Source organism: Electrona antarctica (assembly GCF_951216825.1).
Source record: "Electrona antarctica genome assembly, chromosome: 23".
In the NCBI taxonomy this organism is placed as follows: Eukaryota; Metazoa; Chordata; class Actinopteri; order Myctophiformes; family Myctophidae; genus Electrona; species Electrona antarctica.
The window spans coordinates 7223731-7243913 of record NC_136804.1 but is presented as its reverse complement, the minus strand read 5'-3'; the positions used below and the strand labels follow the sequence as shown (position 1 = coordinate 7243913).

General features: G+C 42.4%; 1 protein-coding gene across 1 annotated transcript in view; it reads left to right on the top strand.

Moving 5' to 3' along the window:
* Nucleotides 1–2589: 2589 nt before the first annotated feature.
* The window catches only part of LOC306916348 (uncharacterized protein), a gene marked incomplete at its 3' end in the record, with an annotated part of 32074 nt that continues 14480 nt past the window's right edge, over nt 2590–20183 (top strand). Inside the window, exons 1-3 of the mRNA XM_079494182.1 lie at nt 2590–2712; nt 7434–7659; nt 7870–8364. Coding sequence (XP_079350308.1) covers nt 7494–7659; nt 7870–8364 — 661 coding nt within the window. The 5' untranslated portion in view covers nt 2590–2712; nt 7434–7493. The remainder of the gene's footprint in view (nt 2713–7433; nt 7660–7869; nt 8365–20183) is intronic.

Here is a 20183-nt window from a genome sequence, read left to right as displayed (position 1 = left end):
AGGTTGATATTTCCAAGTTGTCATGTGATGTGTGTATAGAAGGTAAATTTGCTCAGAGCCGAAATAGAGAACCAGACCAAAGAGCTAAAGCAGCACTAGAACTTGTACACACTGATTTATCTGGACCAATTGATCCAACGGCTAAAGACGGATTCAAATATGCTTTAGCATTTACTGACGACTATTCAGGAGCTACTTTTGTTTATTTCTTGAAATCTAAGAGTGACACAGTCCAAGCTACAGAGAAGTACATTGCCGATGTTTCACCCTATGGGAAAATTAAGTGTTTGTATTTGATTCAATTGTTACAATGTATTGATGGATTTCATTACATGCAGCCAATGATTTACGAGGACAATCAAGGTACAATAGCGTTAGCTAAAAATCCTGTACAGAGACAGAGGTCAAAACATATTGACATAAGATACCACTTTGTAAGATCAACTGTCAATGATGGTAAAGTGATTCTCGAGTATTGTCCAACTGAACAAATGGTTGCCGATGTTATGACAAAACCAGCCAAGCTGTGTCAGTTGAACAATTTTGAGGGTTTCATGTTTGGAGAATAACATACAGTCCAAAGTTGTTTTTTGTTTCTCTTTCAAGGGTTCTTTTTTTGTGTGTTATTTCTATGTGTACCAAATTCACGATCAAGTGGGGGTGTTGGAATGTATTGTGATGATCATTAATTGCCTGTGTATATATGTATATCGTTGTATGTGTATTTATATATATACCTTTATTATATATATATACCTTTATACTGAAGGCATGTGACCGGATGCCGGATGTGCCAATTGTGTCTGGCGTGTATATAATGACGTGAAATAAACACACTCGCTCTCGGCCATGGACTAAAGAGCAAAGGCATATCTATTCTCTGTGTCAATTTGTTCATCCTCTGTTAGTATGTATTCCGGCTAGCTCAGAACTATTGTTGATTTGACGCTATATGCGCTAGCTTGATTTAACAGATACTTTTACTCAAGTACAAAATGTTATACTTTTTCCACCACTGCATATTGCTAGAAGCTAAGACTCAGTGCAGCTCTGCTCATCATGGGTTGAAGCCACCTGGTGGTTGAATAGCCACTCCACATATTAAAATAAACCTGTGCGTGTGGCTGAGAATCTGGGGGTGTGTCTGTGGGTGTGTCTAACAGAGGTACCTCTGGGGACCCATAGAGACTATTTTGAGATTGAGGAAGAAAGATATGGGACCCCACTGTATGTCACTTTTTGATTATGCCTGAAGAAGGTCAGTAGACCGAAAGCTTGCTAAATAAATTGATTGTGCGCAGATCTGAGTGTGCGGAGCTTCCCTTTATTTTTCTCAGGAAGTATACAGAAGAAAGGAGGAAGAGCTGGATTAGATGGAGTTAGAATAAAGGAAATATTGGTGTAATGTATTCGCTATAATACAATTCCTATGCTGCATAGATTATGTATTTATTATGTGCACATTTAAAAACAACCCATTTGGAAGAACAACATATTGTAGGGTTGTGCAGGTGAGATTTAGAAAACCTTGTGGGGTTTATAAAGTTAATCTCAACTCATTTAACTACACCAATACAAATGTAAGGACTGGTGCTGCCACCAGAGGGCACTGTGGTATTATCCATTGTTTCTGTTCTGTGCAGCTGGTGACCCATAGAGTATATAATAGAGACTGAACTGGCGCGAAGCTCCGCCCCCCCAGCTATTCATGTCAGTGGAAGTTGCTCAGTGGCGTTTTGAAGCACCCGGAAGACTGCCGGAACTTCCGGAAGTCCCTCCCCGGACCTCAACTTTGAGGTCCTGAGTGACGTAGGGCAACCGAGCGCTCAACGTTAAAGCCCAGCTGCACGGGGTTTCCCCATAGATATTAAGAAATAGATGCCTCATTTGCCGCTGCAGTTCATTGGAGCGACGTGTATCCCAATGAAGGCGGAAGTGCAGTGCTGAAGGCTTTTTTTTTTTTTTTAACAAATCTTTATAACAGTCATGACCGTATACATTACAATACAAAACAAGACAAACAAACAAACACAAACAACAAAGTTATTAACAATACAACATCAGAGCCAGGGGGATTAGATTACTAACAGAAAACATTAAAGAGTGAACACAAAGCAACAGTTCTCCGCAACTTAGAAGTGCTGAAGGCATTTGCTGAAGGCGACTGCGTCGCTCCCCAACTGACGTCACTCATGTGACTCCTCCATGTCTCTCGCTGTCACTCAAGTGACTACTGGCCAATCACAGCGCGTCTTTTCCGGGACTTATGTTACGCACGCGGAAGCTTGACAAGCTTCCGCTTTGCTTCCGCTATTCTTCGCAAGGAATGTCGGGAAAATTGTGCCTTCAATTTTGACACACGCCTCAGAGCCGGAAGGGGCGTCTATGTATATATGTCTATGGGTTTCCCGGTCATGAATCCACGGGTCCGCCTGTAGTCCCTCCTCCTACCACTAGGACCCAGAGCTTCAACGTTGAATAGCCTCACTGGCCCCTTGTGGTGACCGCATTGGTGGGGGCGGCCATTTTAGTTCACAATGTTGTTTCTCTGCGAGGTAGGAGTGAAATCCACCCTCTCTGAATAATAGATATAAATCACTAAATTAGCCATCCATGTTGTTTGATTGACAGATACTGTTGTTGGGAAGTATATTGTTGTGCTAGTTTGAAAACAGTGTGGTCGTTAAGCAGCTCAACCCTGAAACACAGCAGGTAAGATGAACTGATTCACCTTGTTTTTACTACATTTATCTTTTATATTATTGACTCATCTTTTAACATGGAACAACACAACGAGCATTTCTCTCATATCTGCTTGTTAGTTATAAATGATCCTAAACAAGCAGTAGTTAATACTAGCAGCAGTAATAATATTGTAACTTGTTATAAACGAGCAGTAGTTAATACTAGCAGCAGTAATACTATTGTAACTTGTTTTAAGGCCACCTACGGACGGCTGCAATTTGAAACTGGACCCCTTAATTTCCCCCTCACTATGGGGTATATCTTACTACCTTTTAAAATAGTTCAAATAGCCGATCTACAAGCTCACAATGTCTCGATGTAGATGGCGAATACGTTTAGGGTTAAGGGTGGCGCAAGATGGAGCCCTAGATGTTTTCCCCTTTTTACCTCCTTTTATGATGATTTCCTGTTTTTGGTTACTATTATAGAAGTGTATCTCTGTACGTCTCTACATGTTCTGATGAATTGAAAAGGGTGGACCCGATTGTAAACAAGTAATGCTTTCTGGTGTCGTCCACAGTCAACAGTTTTTGTATTGAGTTGTACTTGAAATGTACTGTAATTCTGCAAACTGTTAATAAATACATCAATCAATCAATCAGTTCGTTATAAATGATCCTAAACAAGCAGTAGTTAATAGTAGCAGCAGTAATACTATGGTAACTTTTTGGTGGGGAGGGGGGGCGATTTGGGATTCACATTTCTTAATTGCTGTTGGTAGGGCGTTCCACATTTTAGTGGCATAGGAGCAACATTAATTTAATCCATTGTTTGAGCCGAATCTGGGTTGCATGTGGTTTGTTGAACTCCCTCTGGTGTTGAGATTGTGGACTTCATTTATGTAGGCCAGGAATATTGCAAAATGCTGTACTCTGTCGTCAACCTAAGCCCTTCCAGCGGCAGCCTATGAAAATGGGCAGGGGTGAGGTGGGTGAGGGGCGTGAGGCCAAGTAGTCTGGAGCCTTGTTTTAAGGGCCTTTGAGGTGCTGTGGTACCAAGAGGTGCATGCATAGTCGAAGAAACCTTGTACGAGGGCTCCTGTTAGGGTCTTCAAGGTGTTTTTGTTGATCAGTGAGGAGATCCTGTATAGGAATATTGTTCTTTGGTTGACTTTTGTTTAATTCTTTTTTTTCCAGGATGGAACCTAGGTAGGTAATTTCCTCTTTGCGTGTGATAATATTGTCACCCACTCTAACCTAACTGAGAAAACATCTGCCTTGCTGAGATTACTATTTGATCCAAAGAGAATGGATTCAGTTTTTCCCAGGTGTAATGATAGTTTGTTATCAGCGAGCCAGGTGCAGATTCTACCGAGTTCAGAGCTGAGCTGAAGGCCTTTTCATGCTGCAGGTTGTCAAAGGTGCAAAGATAGTTTGTAAATGAGCAGGATTTGTACTCTGTAATGTTAACACGTACTTCTTAGTCAATCAGATTTTTGTCTCCACCAGGCCAAAGGCATGGGGAGAGAGTATGTTTTGCACTCCGTCCGTGTGTGTGTCCGTCCGTCCGTTACCAGCTAATCTCCGACACCGTTAACCCGGTCGATGCCAAACTTTGCACACACTCCCTGGGTGCCAACGATGAACCTCTGCCCCACATTTTCCAGAACGGCCTATTATAGCGCCACCATGAGGCAGCTTTTCAAAATTGTACCTATAACTGCACCAATCTGCGTGAAACGTTGTATGCACACTCCCTAGAGGCCAAGGACAAACTTTTGACCTACATTTTTCACATCTGCCTTTTATAGCGCCACCAGGAGGCCGACTTTTGCAAAACACATTTTTTTATATTACTCGTCATTCTGTCTCTAAAAATCTTGCGAATCGTTACACAGTATCTCTACAGTCATGTGCTCAAGTCAGATCTGTCCGATATTTCATATTCCATCCTAATTGGCTATAATTAGCTTTCAAAGTTTGCAAGATTGGCCCGTTTTGAACAAAAAGCCTCAAATCATGAACGCAGCATGCAATTTACGTGAAGTCTTTCACACACTTTCTTACTAGGCTGAGGATTATAGCCACAACCTGACCTGGCTTGGTGGAGACCTGTGCCCAGAGGGCCACTTTTTCTCGTTGAATTATTTGTTTGACTTCTTCTGGTGGGAGTTGACTTGTGACAATGAAGTCGACTTTGGTTACTGCCCTATTGTGTTGTGGTGCACACACCATTGAAATGTAACCCTAACACACACCATTGAAATGTAACCCTAACACACACCATTGTAACACATCTTAACGCGGTATTGGTTTGTTGTTCCTCACCACACTCCTTGAAACCAAAGTGCTTCTAAATAGATTAATTTGTTGTACTTTTCTTGTTGACCAAAGGGTGGCGCTTTTTCACTCATCTGGGCTAGATCTGAACTAAACATCTCACTGAGCTTTTAGGGAGCGGCAAAAGAGGGTGTTCATAACAAAACACAAGACAAAACAAGGAGCATCATTGTTACATGGAATGCTTCAAAATATATACTTAACACACACACACACACACACACACACACACACACACACACACACACACACACACACACTTGAATTGAGCAGCCCTACTTAGATCACTCTCCTCACCGAGGTCAAATAGAGGCTGGCTATGTGATCAAATATTATCTTCCATCCCTACTTGTTACAATTTACGCTTGCATAAATGGTTGCACTGTACGCCCCCTCCTGCTTGAACTGAGGCAGAACATTAAAAACACATTGGTTACTTTCACCTTATTCACTTTACACCATTGTTCCTTGTGTAAACTGAGGTTAAGTGTGATTTCTTCACTAATGCATGAATCCCATAATCTCCACATTCACATGTTGGAGAGTTGGGCTAACACCACTAGTAGTATGGCAGCCAACAGGCTTCTGTTGTTTAAAGTGGGAAATTTATATATGCTTTTATTTTTGATTTATTTTTTTGCCTAAAATATTGTCTATTGTCTACATACATTCATGAGTCGACTTGCTGACCGGCTGACGGTAATGAGCAATAGTTTTTTTTATAGGAGCATATATGTGACCATACCATTAACAACCTATATAGGGTGTACCAAAACTCCTGGAGGGGGCGTCAACATATGTGTCACGTGGTAGCGGCCGCCATACTTGCTGGCTTGTCTGGTTTGTTTACATTGAGCGAATATCCGTGTGCTTGTATACGTTCTTTTTTTAAACTGACCTCACAATGGTGCAGACTTGCTCAGTAAATAAGTGCCACAGCAGGTGTGTGTTCAGCTTTCCAGCATCAAGGAACCCAGATTGACGAGTTTACAAAAAGACGTAGAATGGCTTGGATCTCGGCTGTACGGCGCACGGGCGCAGAGACATAACGTTCCAACAGTATCTAAGCACAGCCGTGTTTGTTCACAACATTTTCCTTGTCCTTGTAATGTATTTGGGCCCGACGTTCTTTCTATCCATGCTGGTGTTGGTTCACTATGTTGTCGCCAAGAACGAGCTCAATATTTACAAAAACATACCACCGTCACTCTATTCTGAGTGATGTGGGCTAGAATTGAATGCCCCCTCTTGGTGACGTACACGTTTTCACACGCTATAAGGCAAGGATTCTGAATCCATTCCATCCACAAAAACACTCCTTGGGCTAAAAACGGCAATATCCACTTGCCCAACATGTGCTGACCTCATCACATTTATGATGACGGCTATGGCCATTTTTTTGTGCAAAACTAATGCTTGGAATTGATTCCGCCATTGCGGTAGATCAACGGCAATTGGTCTTTTATAGTGCTTTTGATTGATCAAGTCATAATGCTACTCGCGTTAGCATCGCGTTGCTCATTGTCGTTTCTTTGCTGCTTGTTTTCTCCGAAAAATAGTCCAAAGTTGTTTTAGTCCAATCCGCCCAACGTTCAGATCTAAATAGTGATTTCTGATCGCATCGCGCAAGCCATATTACCGCTTGTGGTGAAAACTAAGACATGTCGGCTGCTGCTCGTAAAACTTGTTGCTCCTCCTCTCGTTGTATTGGGCTGTGTGGGCCGGAAGTAGTTGGCGCTTATTCACAGATATTGCCTGGCTGCCTGCAGTAATTTCACATGGACACCAGGGGAGCGGTGTTAGTGTTAACATTATGGTAATTGTTAGGGTCTGGCCGAGCCTCGGGTCGACCCAGTTAGGCTAGGGCATGGCCGGGGTTTGATTCTGTTTCTTTCAATCGCCTGTATCTCCTATTCCTTGTCCCAGATGGCATTTTTGGTCCAAACAAGGTTTATTCCACGGCCCAGAGCCGGCGCTGTGATGCGCCTCCATTATGTTTTAGCAGCACCCGCGGTAAACATGGAATGATGATGCATCGTCACACACCCTAACATAAGATCATAACTTCCGGTCTGGGTTTTTTGCTCTTCAAAATAAGAGTTAAACAGGGAAAAATGCTGGCGTGAATTATATCACAAGTTATCAAATGCTGGCGGCCTAAGCGTTAAAGCATAATGAAATGTTGACATCTTGCCGTATATAGGTAATCGTATGGTCACATATAAGACCTTATAAAATAAATTGCTCAATACCGACAGCCGGTCAGCAAGTGGACTCATTCATTTAAGTATTTTTAAGTATATAGGCAATATTTTAGGCCAATAAAAACACATTTCCCACTCCCCACCCCTGGCTGCCGGACTATAGGTCTCCAGTTATTAAAGTCCTTCCTTATTCACTTGATTTCAGACCGGAGTCCAGACTGCAGGTGAAGACGAACTCTCCAGACTCATAATAACTACAATACCCATGATGCATCACTCCCAGGTGAAGATGAACTCTCCAGACTCAGCCAGGGACGTTTCTATTAAACAGGAAGCTGAAGACGTTTCTATTAAACAGGAAGACGTTTCTATTAAACAGGAAGCTGAAGACGTTTCTATTAAACAGGAAGCTGAAGACCAGCCACGCCTCAGTAAGTTTCATGTGAAAGAAAATATTGTTCCTGAAGAAACAATGTATTTTGCTAAAATCTTTCAGAACAGTAATAACCTGTAGTTAGTAACGGTTTAGTCAATCTTATCTTGGTAGGTAATAGCTCATTTTGTACATGGAACATGGAAGAAGAATGGATTTACATTTTAGGAATCCAGTGTTGACCATCATGTTATGTTTCTGCTCCTAGACGTCCTGCACATGGTTGTGTGTAAAGAGGAGGTTTCTCCTGAACAGGAGAGGAGCCCCAGTCTGCTCCAGGAGGAACCAGAGCCTCCACACATTAAAGATGAACAGGAGGAGCTTAAAAAGGAACAGGAGGAACTACTTCAAAGACCAGAGGAACCTGTTGGGTCAACGTTGACATTACTAGCAGTGAAAGGTGAAGAAGAAAATTATGATGATGAAGAAGAACACATATCTTCCCACTGCTCTGAGATTGAAGTTGAACTTGAATCTGACACAGAAGTCACTGAAGACAGTGATGATTGGGAGGAGACCAGTGGAGACGATGATGACGAACGGCGTGACAAGACTTTCAGTGACTCAGGTTCCCTGAAGAAACACCAGCATGTCCACACTGGAGAAAAACCTTTTAACTGTGAACATTGTGACAAGAGTTTCAGTCAGTCAGGTAACCTAAAGCAACACCTTCGTGTCCACACTGGAGAAAAACCTTTCCAATGTAAACATTGTGACAAGAGTTTTAGTGAATCAAGTTCCCTGAAGAAACACCAGTATGTCCACACTGGAGAAAAACCTTTCCAATGTAAACATTGTGACAAGAGTTTTACATGCACATCTGGCCTGAAAACACACCAGAGTTTCCACACAGGAGTTAAACCTTTTCACTGTAAACATTGTGACAAGAGTTTCAGTCAGTCTTGTCACCTAAAGCAACACCTTCGTGTCCACACTGGAGAAAAACCTTTCCAATGTAAACATTGTGACAAGAGTTTCAGTCAGTCAAGTGCCCTAAAGACACACCTTCGTGTCCATACTGGAGAAAAACCTTTCCAATGTAAACATTGTGACAAGAGTTTTAGTGAATCAAGTTCCCTGAAGAAACACCAGTATGTCCACACTGGAGAAAAACCTTTCCAATGTAAACATTGTGACAAGTTTTTCAGAGACTCATCTATCCTGAAGACACACCTTCGTGTCCACACTGGAGAAAAACCTTTTCACTGTAAACATTGTGACAAGAGTTTCAGTCAGTCAGATGAACTGAAGAAACACCAGCATGTCCACACTGGACAAAAACCTTTCCAATGTAAACATTGTGACAAGAGTTTTACATGCACATCTGGCCTGAAAACACACCAGAGTTTCCACACAGGAGTTAAACCTTTTCACTGTAAACATTGTGACAAGAGTTTCAGTCAGTCTTGTCACCTAAAGCAACACCTTCGTGTCCACACTGGAGAAAAACCTTTCCAATGTAAACATTGTGACAAGAGTTTCAGTCAGTCAAGTGCCCTAAAGACACACCTTCGTGTCCATACTGGAGAAAAACCTTTCCAATGTAAACATTGTGACAAGAGTTTCAGTCATTCAAGTGCCCTAAAGACACACCTTCTTGTCCATACTGGAGAAAAACCTTTCCAATGTAAACATTGTGACAAGAGTTTCAGTCATTCAAGTGCCCTAAAGACACACCTTCTTGTCCATACTGGAGAAAAACCTTTCCAATGTGAACATTGTGACAAGTTTTTCAGAGACTCATCTATCCTGAAGACACACCTTCGTGTCCACACTGGAGAAAAACCTTTTCACTGTAAACATTGTGACAAGAGTTTCAGTCAGTCAGATGAACTGAAGAAACACCAGCATGTCCACACTGGACAAAAACCTTTCCAATGTAAACATTGTGACAAGAGTTTTACATGCACATCTGGCCTGAAAACACAGAGTTTCCACACAGGAGTTAAACCTTTTCACTGTAAACATTGTGACAAGAGTTTCAGTCAGTCTTGTCACCTGAAAACACACCAGAGTGTCCACACTGGAAAAAAACCTTTCCAATGTAAACATTGTGACAAGAGTTTCAGTGAGTTAGGTAATCTGAAGTCACACATTCGTGTCCACACTGGAGAAAAACCATTCCATTGTAAACATTGTGACAAGAGTTTCAGAATCTCATCTCTCCTGAAGACCCACCTTCGTGACCACACTGGAGAAAAACCTTTCCAATGTAAACATTGTGACAAGAGTTTCAGTGAGTCACGTTCCCTGAAGACACACCAGTATGTCCACACTGGAGAAAAACCTTTCCAATGTAAACATTGTGACAAGAGTTTTACTGCATCATCTTCCCTGAAAACACACCTTCGTGTCCACACTGGAGAAAAACCTTTCCTGCAGCAGCACCCACTCTTAAATCCCTAGACTCTGTTTATCACTCATTGATTAGATGTATTACGGGTGATAGCTATGGTACTCACCAATGTATCTTATATAACAAGGTTGGATGGTCCTCCCTGACAGAGAGACGAAAACTGCATTGTCACCTGTTCTTGTATAAAGCCATGCTTGGAGATTGTCCTAAATACATCTCATCTTTTCTGAAGTACACCCGGTCAAGTAGTTTCCCCAAATTCAAGGTACCAAAAGTTAGCTCTAAACTTGCTTTTGGCTTCTGTGGCCCTAATACATGGCATGACCTGCAAACGACATTGGAACTGACATTGGTACCCTTAACACTTAGAACGCCATTGGCTGAGATCTACGTCAATTAAAGCTCATTATTTAATAAAACCCTCAGCGCTTTTATAGCGCTTTAGATCGATCAAGCCATAATGCTACTTATGTTAGCATCTGGTTGCTGCTGGTGCTCTCAATAATACAGGATCGCGGCATTAAAATCATCGTGGCCATAATCACCCACCCGTTTGACTTCCTAGTTCATGTTCAGTACCGGTAGTCTGGAAATGTGGCTTTTCAAAATAAGAGTTCAATGGGAAAATGCTGGCATAAAAGTGTTAAGTCGTTTTAAAACCTTGGTGAGCATACAGATCCCCACAATATGTAACTGTTTTTAGATCGTTTTGAAATTTGTCTTAGCTTTTTATTTGTAAACCTATATAATTCACATGTTGTGTTTTTTTTCTTTTCCTGATCTTCTGATGTATTGTGATGTTTTTTTCTATATGATATTGTATTACTGGACGACACTGAAAATTAGTTTGATTACTCAGTGTAATTTCGAGAATAAACAAAACTTGACTGAATGAAAAATGAGCTCACTGGGAGGATCAAATGAAACTGCTGTATGTCCGTAGGGAGGTCGATAGACAAGGACAATATTATGGATTATTATACTGCTCCTATATTTCAAAACAAATATGGCTAAATTCTCCTACAGCACGGCCACCCAGGCATGGAATGCCCTGACCCCTTCCCTCAAAAAATGCAGATCACTTACATCTTTTGAAACAGGCCTGAAAGTCCACCTTTCAGCAGGCCCAATGGAGAGGAAATGATCACTTCTCCTTTAAACAGGTGACCACGCCCCCTCCTAACTTTCTCCCACTCTGTACATTTAGTGTTTTATTATTTCCTGTAATGATATTTTTTGATGATATTGAATTATTGTTGAGGGGCGCTAGCTCCTCCTATTGGGCTTTGTCTTTGTGTGAACACAAACACGATGATTTGATTGGCTGATCATCATCCCATAGCGATGATTTGATTGGTTGATGTACATATTGAGGATAAAAAGTGAGGGCAGAAAAAGTGAAAAAAGTGATTGGCCGGAATTACATTTGTGATGATTTGATTGGCTGAGCATGGAATGTGATGTATGATGTGATAAGAGCGCCCCTCACTTCACACAAAGTGTGATTTGTGTTGTTCTGCTATTATGAATTGATTGCATAGGGCCTGAATGGAAACAAGACCGCCAGGACTTTGTTTTTGTGTTCTCCCTTTTGGAATCAGTGTTTGACTGAACCCTTAAAGGACAACTTTGGGGTTTTTTCAACCAAGGTTCATGTTTTAGGTTATTAGAGAAAGTAAAAGATGAGTGTTATATATATTTTCATTTTCTGCTTTATTTCGTTTAAACACTTTTAGCGTTTTTTGGCAGGGGGCGGGGGCATTCAAACAAGTGGGTAAATGTATTTGTTTTACCAAATTGTACAGCGATTTCTTAATTATTGTTTTCTATAGTCCTACTAGACCCCAGGAAATTACATCTGGCCACAAAAGATCACGGGATCTATTTAATCTGAAGAGGGAAGTGACAAACTGACATTTTGGAAAACAGTGAATTTTATTCCAAATACTATAGGGATTCACAGTTATTGAAATGTTAGCCCATGTCCGAATATAAACAGCTTTGATGTAGTATTTTTTTTTTAAAACATCGGCTAATACCAATATTGCATTTTAAGGCCAACATCGACCCATAACGATTTGATAAAATATTGTCCATCCCTAGATAAAATACTTTGTATTGTTAACAATGTGTGGAAAAATGTCTTGAATTAAAAAATAAAGTAAGTAAAACAATGAGTGTTCAACAGTGTGGCTGAACCTCTACCTAACCCAACTCCTGTCACATCTACAACACTTTGTTTGAAATCAAAGCCCAAGACGTTTCTGTTTACTGCTGCTTTTTACTGAGTGGGTCTGTATTCAGTTTGCTTTTTATTTTATTATTATTTTAATTTTCTAAACCAATAGTTTTGATTGTATTCAAATGTCCTTTTATTGTGAATGCATCACCCTTTACATTGCTCTTAACCATGTAGACCCCCATCTGAAAATATGTTGTTCCAGGTACCCCCCATGAGCAAAGATTCAAGTTAAAAACGTTCGCTGTGAAAGAATATTCAAAGATTTGCACCACAATAGCAGATCTACAAGCTTGTAGCGTGGCACTCGGTGCCACGCCACAAGCTTGTAGATCTGCTATTTTTCAATAGCTAAAGTATAACATAATGCTTAAAACGGGGGGCGGTGGGGATTCAGATTTTACGGGGGCCAGTTTCGAATTGCAGCCGTCCGTAGGTGCCCTTTGAAGGAGTCAAGGCATTCACATGTCTTAATGACTGTTGGTAGTCTAACATTTACCCCTTCTGACAGTGGACCGACCGCCACAAAACCCTGCGGACTCACCTCCCAAGCACCAACCAATAGTTCAAGGGAGGGGGAGGAGGAGGGGGAAGAGTAGCAGTAGGAGTAGGGATGGAGGAGGAGAAGGAGGAGCAGAAGGAGGAGGAGGAACCAGTGGACAGGGTCCGTCAGATCCAACTCAGCAGAGGTCCGTCCTAGCAGGTGCAATGACCTCCTAAGCACCAACCGATAGTTCAAGGGAGAGGGAGGAGGAGGAGGAGGAAGAGGAATAGTAGGAGTAGGAGTAGGGATGGAGGAGGAGGAGGAGCAGAAGGAGGAGGAACCAGTGGACCGGGTCCGTCAGATCCAGGTCAGCAGAGGTCCGTCTTTAGCAGGTGAAATGACCTTGAAGTGGATCAACAGATGCAAAACCATTCGCAAGGGACTGAATTAAGACAACTAGAGACAAGGCAAGGGCGCAAGGAATCTATATAAGAGATTATAAGGGAAGCATAGGTTTGCGATCCAGGGCATCGTAATTGATAACAATGACAGTAACAATAGCGCTCAGAGCCCTACCAGTTATATGACCTGAGATGAAAGCAACCTCATCGCAAGAAGGACACCTGCCTGCATATGTCTACTCATTTTTACATAAGAGAAAAGGCGCCTTTATAGATGTGTAAGTGGAACGCTCCACTCTCCTCCCCTCAGCTCCTCCTAAAGGAGCCCACAGAGTAATAACCTACTATCATGTCATGTTGATAATCATAATTACCTTAGTCCCCTTTATAGCAGACATTAACGACGACCATGAACTCCTCTTTGTTATGAAAACAGTGCTACACGCCTAAATTATAGGTTGTTGGAGCGAAAATAATTTAGTCCCTTGTTTGTGCCGAATCTGGGTTGTACATGGTTTGTTGCACTCCCTCTGGTGTTGTGGGTGTGGACTTCGTTAACATTAAGGAAGTATTTAGACAGGTACATGGGTATCTTGGTGGTGTATCGAATCTTGTGAACCAGACCCATTGAAAGATGCTGTACTCGAGACCATAGTTCTCCCATAACATCTGTCGTCGACCCTAAGCCATTCCAGCCTGTCAAAGTGGGCAGGGGTGAGGTGGGTTCGGGGGGTGAGGCCAAGTAGGAGCCTGACCAGTTTGTTTTGGGAGGTCTGGAGCCTTGTTTTAAGGGCCTTTGAGGTGCTGTGGTACCAAGAGGTGCATGCATAGTCAAAGAAACCTTGTACGAGGGCTCCTGTTAAGGTCTTCAAGGTGTTTTTGTTGACCAGTGAAGAGATCCTGTAAAGGAATCTTGTTCTTTGATTTACTTTTTTGATTATGTTGGTGGCCATTTTATCACCGGAAAGATTAGCCTCCAGGATGGAACCTAGGTAGGTAATTTCATCTTTTCGTGTGATAATATTGTCACCCACTCTAACCAAGAAGCCATCTGTCTTGCTGAGATTACTATTTGATCCGAACAGAATGGATTCAGTTTTTCCCAGGTGTAAGGCTAGTTTGTTATCAGCGAGCCAGGTGCAGATTCTACCGAGTTCAGAGCTGAGGGTCTTTTCAACCTGCAGTTTGTTCCTGTCTGAGACCAGCAGTGCTGAGTCATCTGCGAACAGGAACAAGTTGCAGTCACAAGCTGATGTCATGTCGTTTACATATATTAGGAATATATTAGGATTCTACCGAGTTCAGAGCTGAGCTGAAGGCCTTTTCAAGCTGCAGGTTGTCAAAGGTGCAAACGTATTTGTAAATGAGCAGGATTTGTACTCTGTCCACTGTAATGTTAACACATACATCTTAGTCAATCAGATTTTTGTCTCCACCAGGCCAAAGGCTGGGGAGAGAGTATGTTTTGCACTCCGTCCGTGTGTGTGTTCGTCCGTCCGTCGTACTTGAGTCATGTGCTCAAGTCGGATCTGTCCGATATTTCATATTCCATCCTAATTGGCTATAATTAGCTTTAAAAGTTTGCAAGATTGGCCCGTTTTGAACAAAAAGCCTCAAATCATGAACGCAGCATGCAATTTACGTGACATCTTTCACACACTTTCTTACTAGGCTGAGGATTATATCCCACCTTTTTCACATTGGCCTGTTATAGCGCCACCAGGAGGCCACAACCTGACCTGGCTTGGTGGAGACCTGTGCCCCGAGGGGCACTTTCTAGTTTAATTATTTCTTCGACTTCTCCTGGTGCAAGTCGAGTTGTGGTTACTGTCCTGTTGTGGTGCACACACCATTGAAATGTAACCCTAACACACCATTGAAATGTAACCCTAACACACACCATTGTAACACACCTTAACACGGTATTGGTTTGTTGTTCCTCACCACACTCCTTGAAACCAAAGTGCTTCCACACACACACCCCACTCACACACTTGGAATCCTGAATTAAAAAATGTAAATGTTGGAGAGTTGGGCTAACACCACTAGTTCAGTCAGACAACTCACGAATAGATTTAACCAATATTTATTAGAGAATGAGAATACAAGTGTGCATACAATATTAGACATGGCGTTCGGCTCTGCTGCATTTTCTCCCTGCTCGGCGCGATTAAACAACATCGTAATACATTAAGAGCAGGGAGATGGATATACAATAAAACCCCCATGGGGAGCATAAATAACAGAGCCCACCGGTGGTGGTGGGAGCAAACATCAAATAACAACCTAGGACAAATGAAGAGGATAGAGCACGGAGGTGCCCCGCAGGAGCCCTGGCCGCACCTCCGTGCTCTATCCTCTTATTTGTCCTAGATAACAACCAGGAACCATATGCAGAGGAAGGCAGGAAGAGCATGCAGACTGGTGAGCTTAAGTAGCCCGCCCAATAGGTCAGCTGACTGCCACATCAGCGAATGACGTGTGGGACTTGCACACGCTTATACACCCACATAGTAATGCAGCATGTTAACCCCTTGAGTATAGTATGCGCCTTGAGCATGGCATGAACCCCCTCGAGTATGTCTGCCTGAACTAACCCCGCAGGCTGCATCATTAGTCTGGCAGCCAACAGGCTTCTTTTGTTTAAAGTGGGAAATTTATATATTTTTTTACATACATTTTACATACATTCATGAGTCGACTTGCTGACCGGCTGACGGTAATGAGCAATTGTTTTTTATAGGAGCATATATGTGACCATACCATTAACAACCTATATAGGGTGTACCAAAACTCCTGGAGGGGGCGTCAACATATGTGTCACGTGGTAGCGGCCGCCATACTTGCTGGCTTGTCTGGTTTGTTTACATTGAGCGAATATCCGTGTGCTTGTATACGTTCTTTTTTTAAACTGACCTCACAATGGTGCAGACTTGCTCAGTAAATAAGTGCCACAGCAGGTCGAGGAAATGAGCCAGAAAACGGAATTAGATGTTCAGCTTTCCAGCATGGAGACAGCATCAAGGAACCCAGATTGACCATACCATTAACAACCTATATAAGGCAAGGATTCTGAATCCATTCCATCCGCTAAAACACTCCTTGGCTAAAAACGGCAATAGCCACTTGTCCAAATGTGCCCAAGATGTGCTGACCTCATTACAATTATGATGACGGCTATGGCCGTTTTTAGCCCAATGAGTTTTTTTTGTGCAAAACTAATGCTTGGAATGGATTCAGAATCATGACAACCCCCTAGTTTGACACATCACATGCTACTTAAAACGTAGTCCACCATTGCCGGCGTAGATCAACGGCAATTGGTCTTTTATAGTGCTTTTGATTGATCAAGTCATAATGCTATGCATCGGGTTGCTCATTGTCGTTTCTTCGCTGCTGGTTGTCTTCGAAAAATAGTCCAAAGTTGTTGTTTTAGTCCAATCCGCCCAACGTTCAGATCTAAATAGTGATTTCTGATCGCATCGCGCAAGCCATATTACCGCTTGTGGTGAAAACTAAGACATGTCGGCTGCTGCTCGTAAAACACTTGTTGCTCCTCCTCTCGTTGTATTGGGCTGTGTGGGCCGGAAGTAGTTGGCGCTTATTCACAGATATTGCCGTAATTTCACATGGACACCAAAGGGGCGATGAAAGTGTTAACATTATGGTAATTGTTAGGGTCTGGCCGAGCCTCGGGCCTACCCAGTTAGGGTAGGGCAGGGCCGGGGTTTGATTCTGTTACTTTCATTCGCCTGTATCCCCTATTCCTTGTCCCAGATGGCATTTTTGGTCCAAACAAGGTTTATTCCACGGCCCAGACGCTGTGATGCGCCTCCATTGTTTTTTAGCAGCACCCGTGGTAAACATGGAATGATGATGCATTGTCACACCCTAACATAAGATCATAACTTCCGGTCTGGGTTTTTTGCTCTTCAAGATAAGAGTTAAACAGGGAAAAATGCTGGCGTGAATTATATCACAAGTTATCAAATGCTGGCGGCCTAAGCGTTAAAGCATAATGAAAGTTGGAAAGTTAACATCTTGCCATATATAGGTAGGTTACATATAAGACCTTATCAAATAAATTGCTCAATACCGACAGCCGGTCAGCAAGTGGACTCATTAATTTAAGTATATAGGCAATATTTTAGGCCAATAAAAACACATTTCCCACTCCCCACCCCTGACTGCCGGACTATAGGTCTCCAGTTATTAAAGTCCTTCCTTATTCAATTGATTTCAGACTTTTTTACCTCCAAAAACTAGGTACGTAGCAAATAGCTAAACCTAATAATTCAATATTTCAAACGTTCTTTCACAGAGAAGCTGAGATTTGACAGTTTGTAGCAGTCGACAGTAGTTGCGCGCTCTGCTTGCGCACTAGTAGGCTACTTGTGTGCAAAAAGCAAGTAGGCACTCGACAGCATTTTTAACTTAGCAGATCACATCCACCTAAAAACGGCCAAAATCCTTGTGTGCACACACGCACGCACGCTGTCTTTACTTGCATTATGGCTCATAATCTGCTCAAAATGCGATATTCTGGGCTTGATTAGAGCTTAATTTGACTTAGATAGGCCAAAAACTCGGATCGCCCAGATCATTCACCTCTGCTGCTGTCCTGTGAAAAAACAAGCGGATGTTTACTAGAGTTTGAACCGGAACCATTTTAGCTGTTTGGTCAAAAACGTCTGGCACTGGCGAGCTACCTACAGCACTTGCGCTGAACTTAATATCATACGGAAAGCACATTCCCTCAAATGTGTTACACAAGTTTTTGTTGACTGATTGATTGATTGAAAATCCTCCCAATTCCATGATGTATCGATGTGGTTTATTGTGGTACACAGGCAAATGTTGTGAATTAAGTAATGCAGATGTTTAACAATAATTGAACTCTTTGAGAGTGTAAAATGAAAGCAAATGGATATTTGAGCCCTATTGTCAATGTCTTGAATATTTGAATACATTACTACTTGTAGTAATGTATACATTACTACTTGTAGTAATGTAGTCAATGTAGTCTACTGCAATGCATTTAGAGTGAAATGTTTTTATTTGAATACATTACAATACATTATTTGAATACATTACTACTTGTAGTAATGTATACATTACTACTTGTAGTAATGTAGTCAATGTAGTCTACTGCAATGCATTTAGAGTGAAATGTTTTTATTTGTTGTATTATTTTAATGTGTATTGCATTCATTGGCTTTCTAACATAATGTAGTCCAGTTTACTTGTATTATTTCTTTTTAAAGGCTCATTTGGTTTAATATAGGCCTAATCTACTGACTTTGACTCAAAATGTTCTAATTGTGTTTAATGTTAAAAGTCCAATTTGGCCTCTGCTGTTGGCCTGGGTGACATAAACTATAATGTATGCCGTCGCACGGAGATGTCGCACATCAAGAACAGCCGACATGCAAGTGTAGCCCCCAGCCAAGACCCAGCCCGCAACAGCCCAGGCAATCGGGCTCAGCCCTATTGGCACGACAGGTTGCGAGTTGGTCTGGTGAGTGGGAGGCCCGGGTTCAATCCCCGCTTCCGCGTAATGCTACAATCTGGCGTAGTCGGCAGGACGTGTTGCGTGATATCCTCGGCTCCTCGCGTGAGGGACATGAGGGACATAGTGTGCGGCGGTCCGCGGTGTGAAGTGAGAAACACGAGGACGCGCTTCAAAGACTAGGGGGGTGATTGTAGCCCCCAGCCAAGACCCAGCCTGCAACAGCCCTGCCAATCGGGCTCAGCCCTATTTGCACGACAGGTTGCGAGTTGGTCTGGCGAGTGGGAGCCCCGGGTTCAATCCCCGCTTCCGCGTAATGCTACACAAGCTCACATCGTGTCACGGGACATGTTGTGAGCACAGACTTATATTGGTTGTTTTATTTATGTGATAATGATAATTGTACAACAGGTTGTTTCGAGGAATCAATCTGATTGGTTGAAACAGCTTTGTGCTAATCAAAACAAAGAATTCAGCCGTGCTTTTCTCCCAGAGCGCAGCAGACTCGGTGGCTAGGCTAGCTAGTTTCTTGGGACATGTGTGGTCGTAGTGGCTACATCTGTCATTAAAGAAATAATATTACTTTTCAGCGATTATCTTAGTTTTAAGGGTAACTGTTGGATAATTGCAATATTACATTAAGGACACCCTCTCATGTAATATTGTCATTTTATGTCAGAATAGTGGCCCTATAGTTGTGCAACGCACAGATCCTGGTGAGAGCAGGAGTGGACCTGGTGAGACGTAGGAGGGGCCCGGACAGGAGTCAACCCACAGAGCCTAGTCCTTCCACGCGCCAGAATCTGGTTCTCCCAGTCCGGGCAGAGTATTTCCGGAGCAACGGATTGCGTGGCCTTGCTCATTCCCTGATGGACTGATCGAGGGTAGCTTCTGGGACGTAAATCGGGATTTGATCAACCCCGGCTGGGTCGCCTGAGTGAGGGGTATGATGTTGGTAGACCCGAAACCCTGTTGACCTCAGGATACATCACTGAGGATATGTCCCAGGTGCATCCATGCAATGTATTTTTAGTTATGCTCTCATCACATGCCTGGCAGAACCACCTGATGAAAGGTACAGAGGATTGAATCAATGTAATCTTTTCAACTATTGAGGATTGACCTAAATGTTATTAGGCTATTTATAACATTTAAGCTCTATTTTATACTTTAATTTGTATGGTGGTCTACAAGCTCACAACACATTCACATAACATGCACACTTGTGAGATTGTCAATCTGCTATATATGCATTAGAGAATGTTAGTTTGAAAACATTCGGTTGGTGAACATTTCCACATGCCCAAAATAGGGATGCCAGGTCATCGTGCCTTTGGGTAGCGGCCTCAGTTTCCTCCACACTGTGATGTCTGTGGCCACTATATGGACATTTTTGGGGATTGCTGATGAGAGTCAAAGGAACTGCTCATTATTTGCACTGCATTATTTGCTCATGTATGGGAGAGTAATATGGTTTCTGACATGAGAAAGTGTTGGTCACTACTGGCTCTGCGGCTTGGCAGCTTCCAGGTT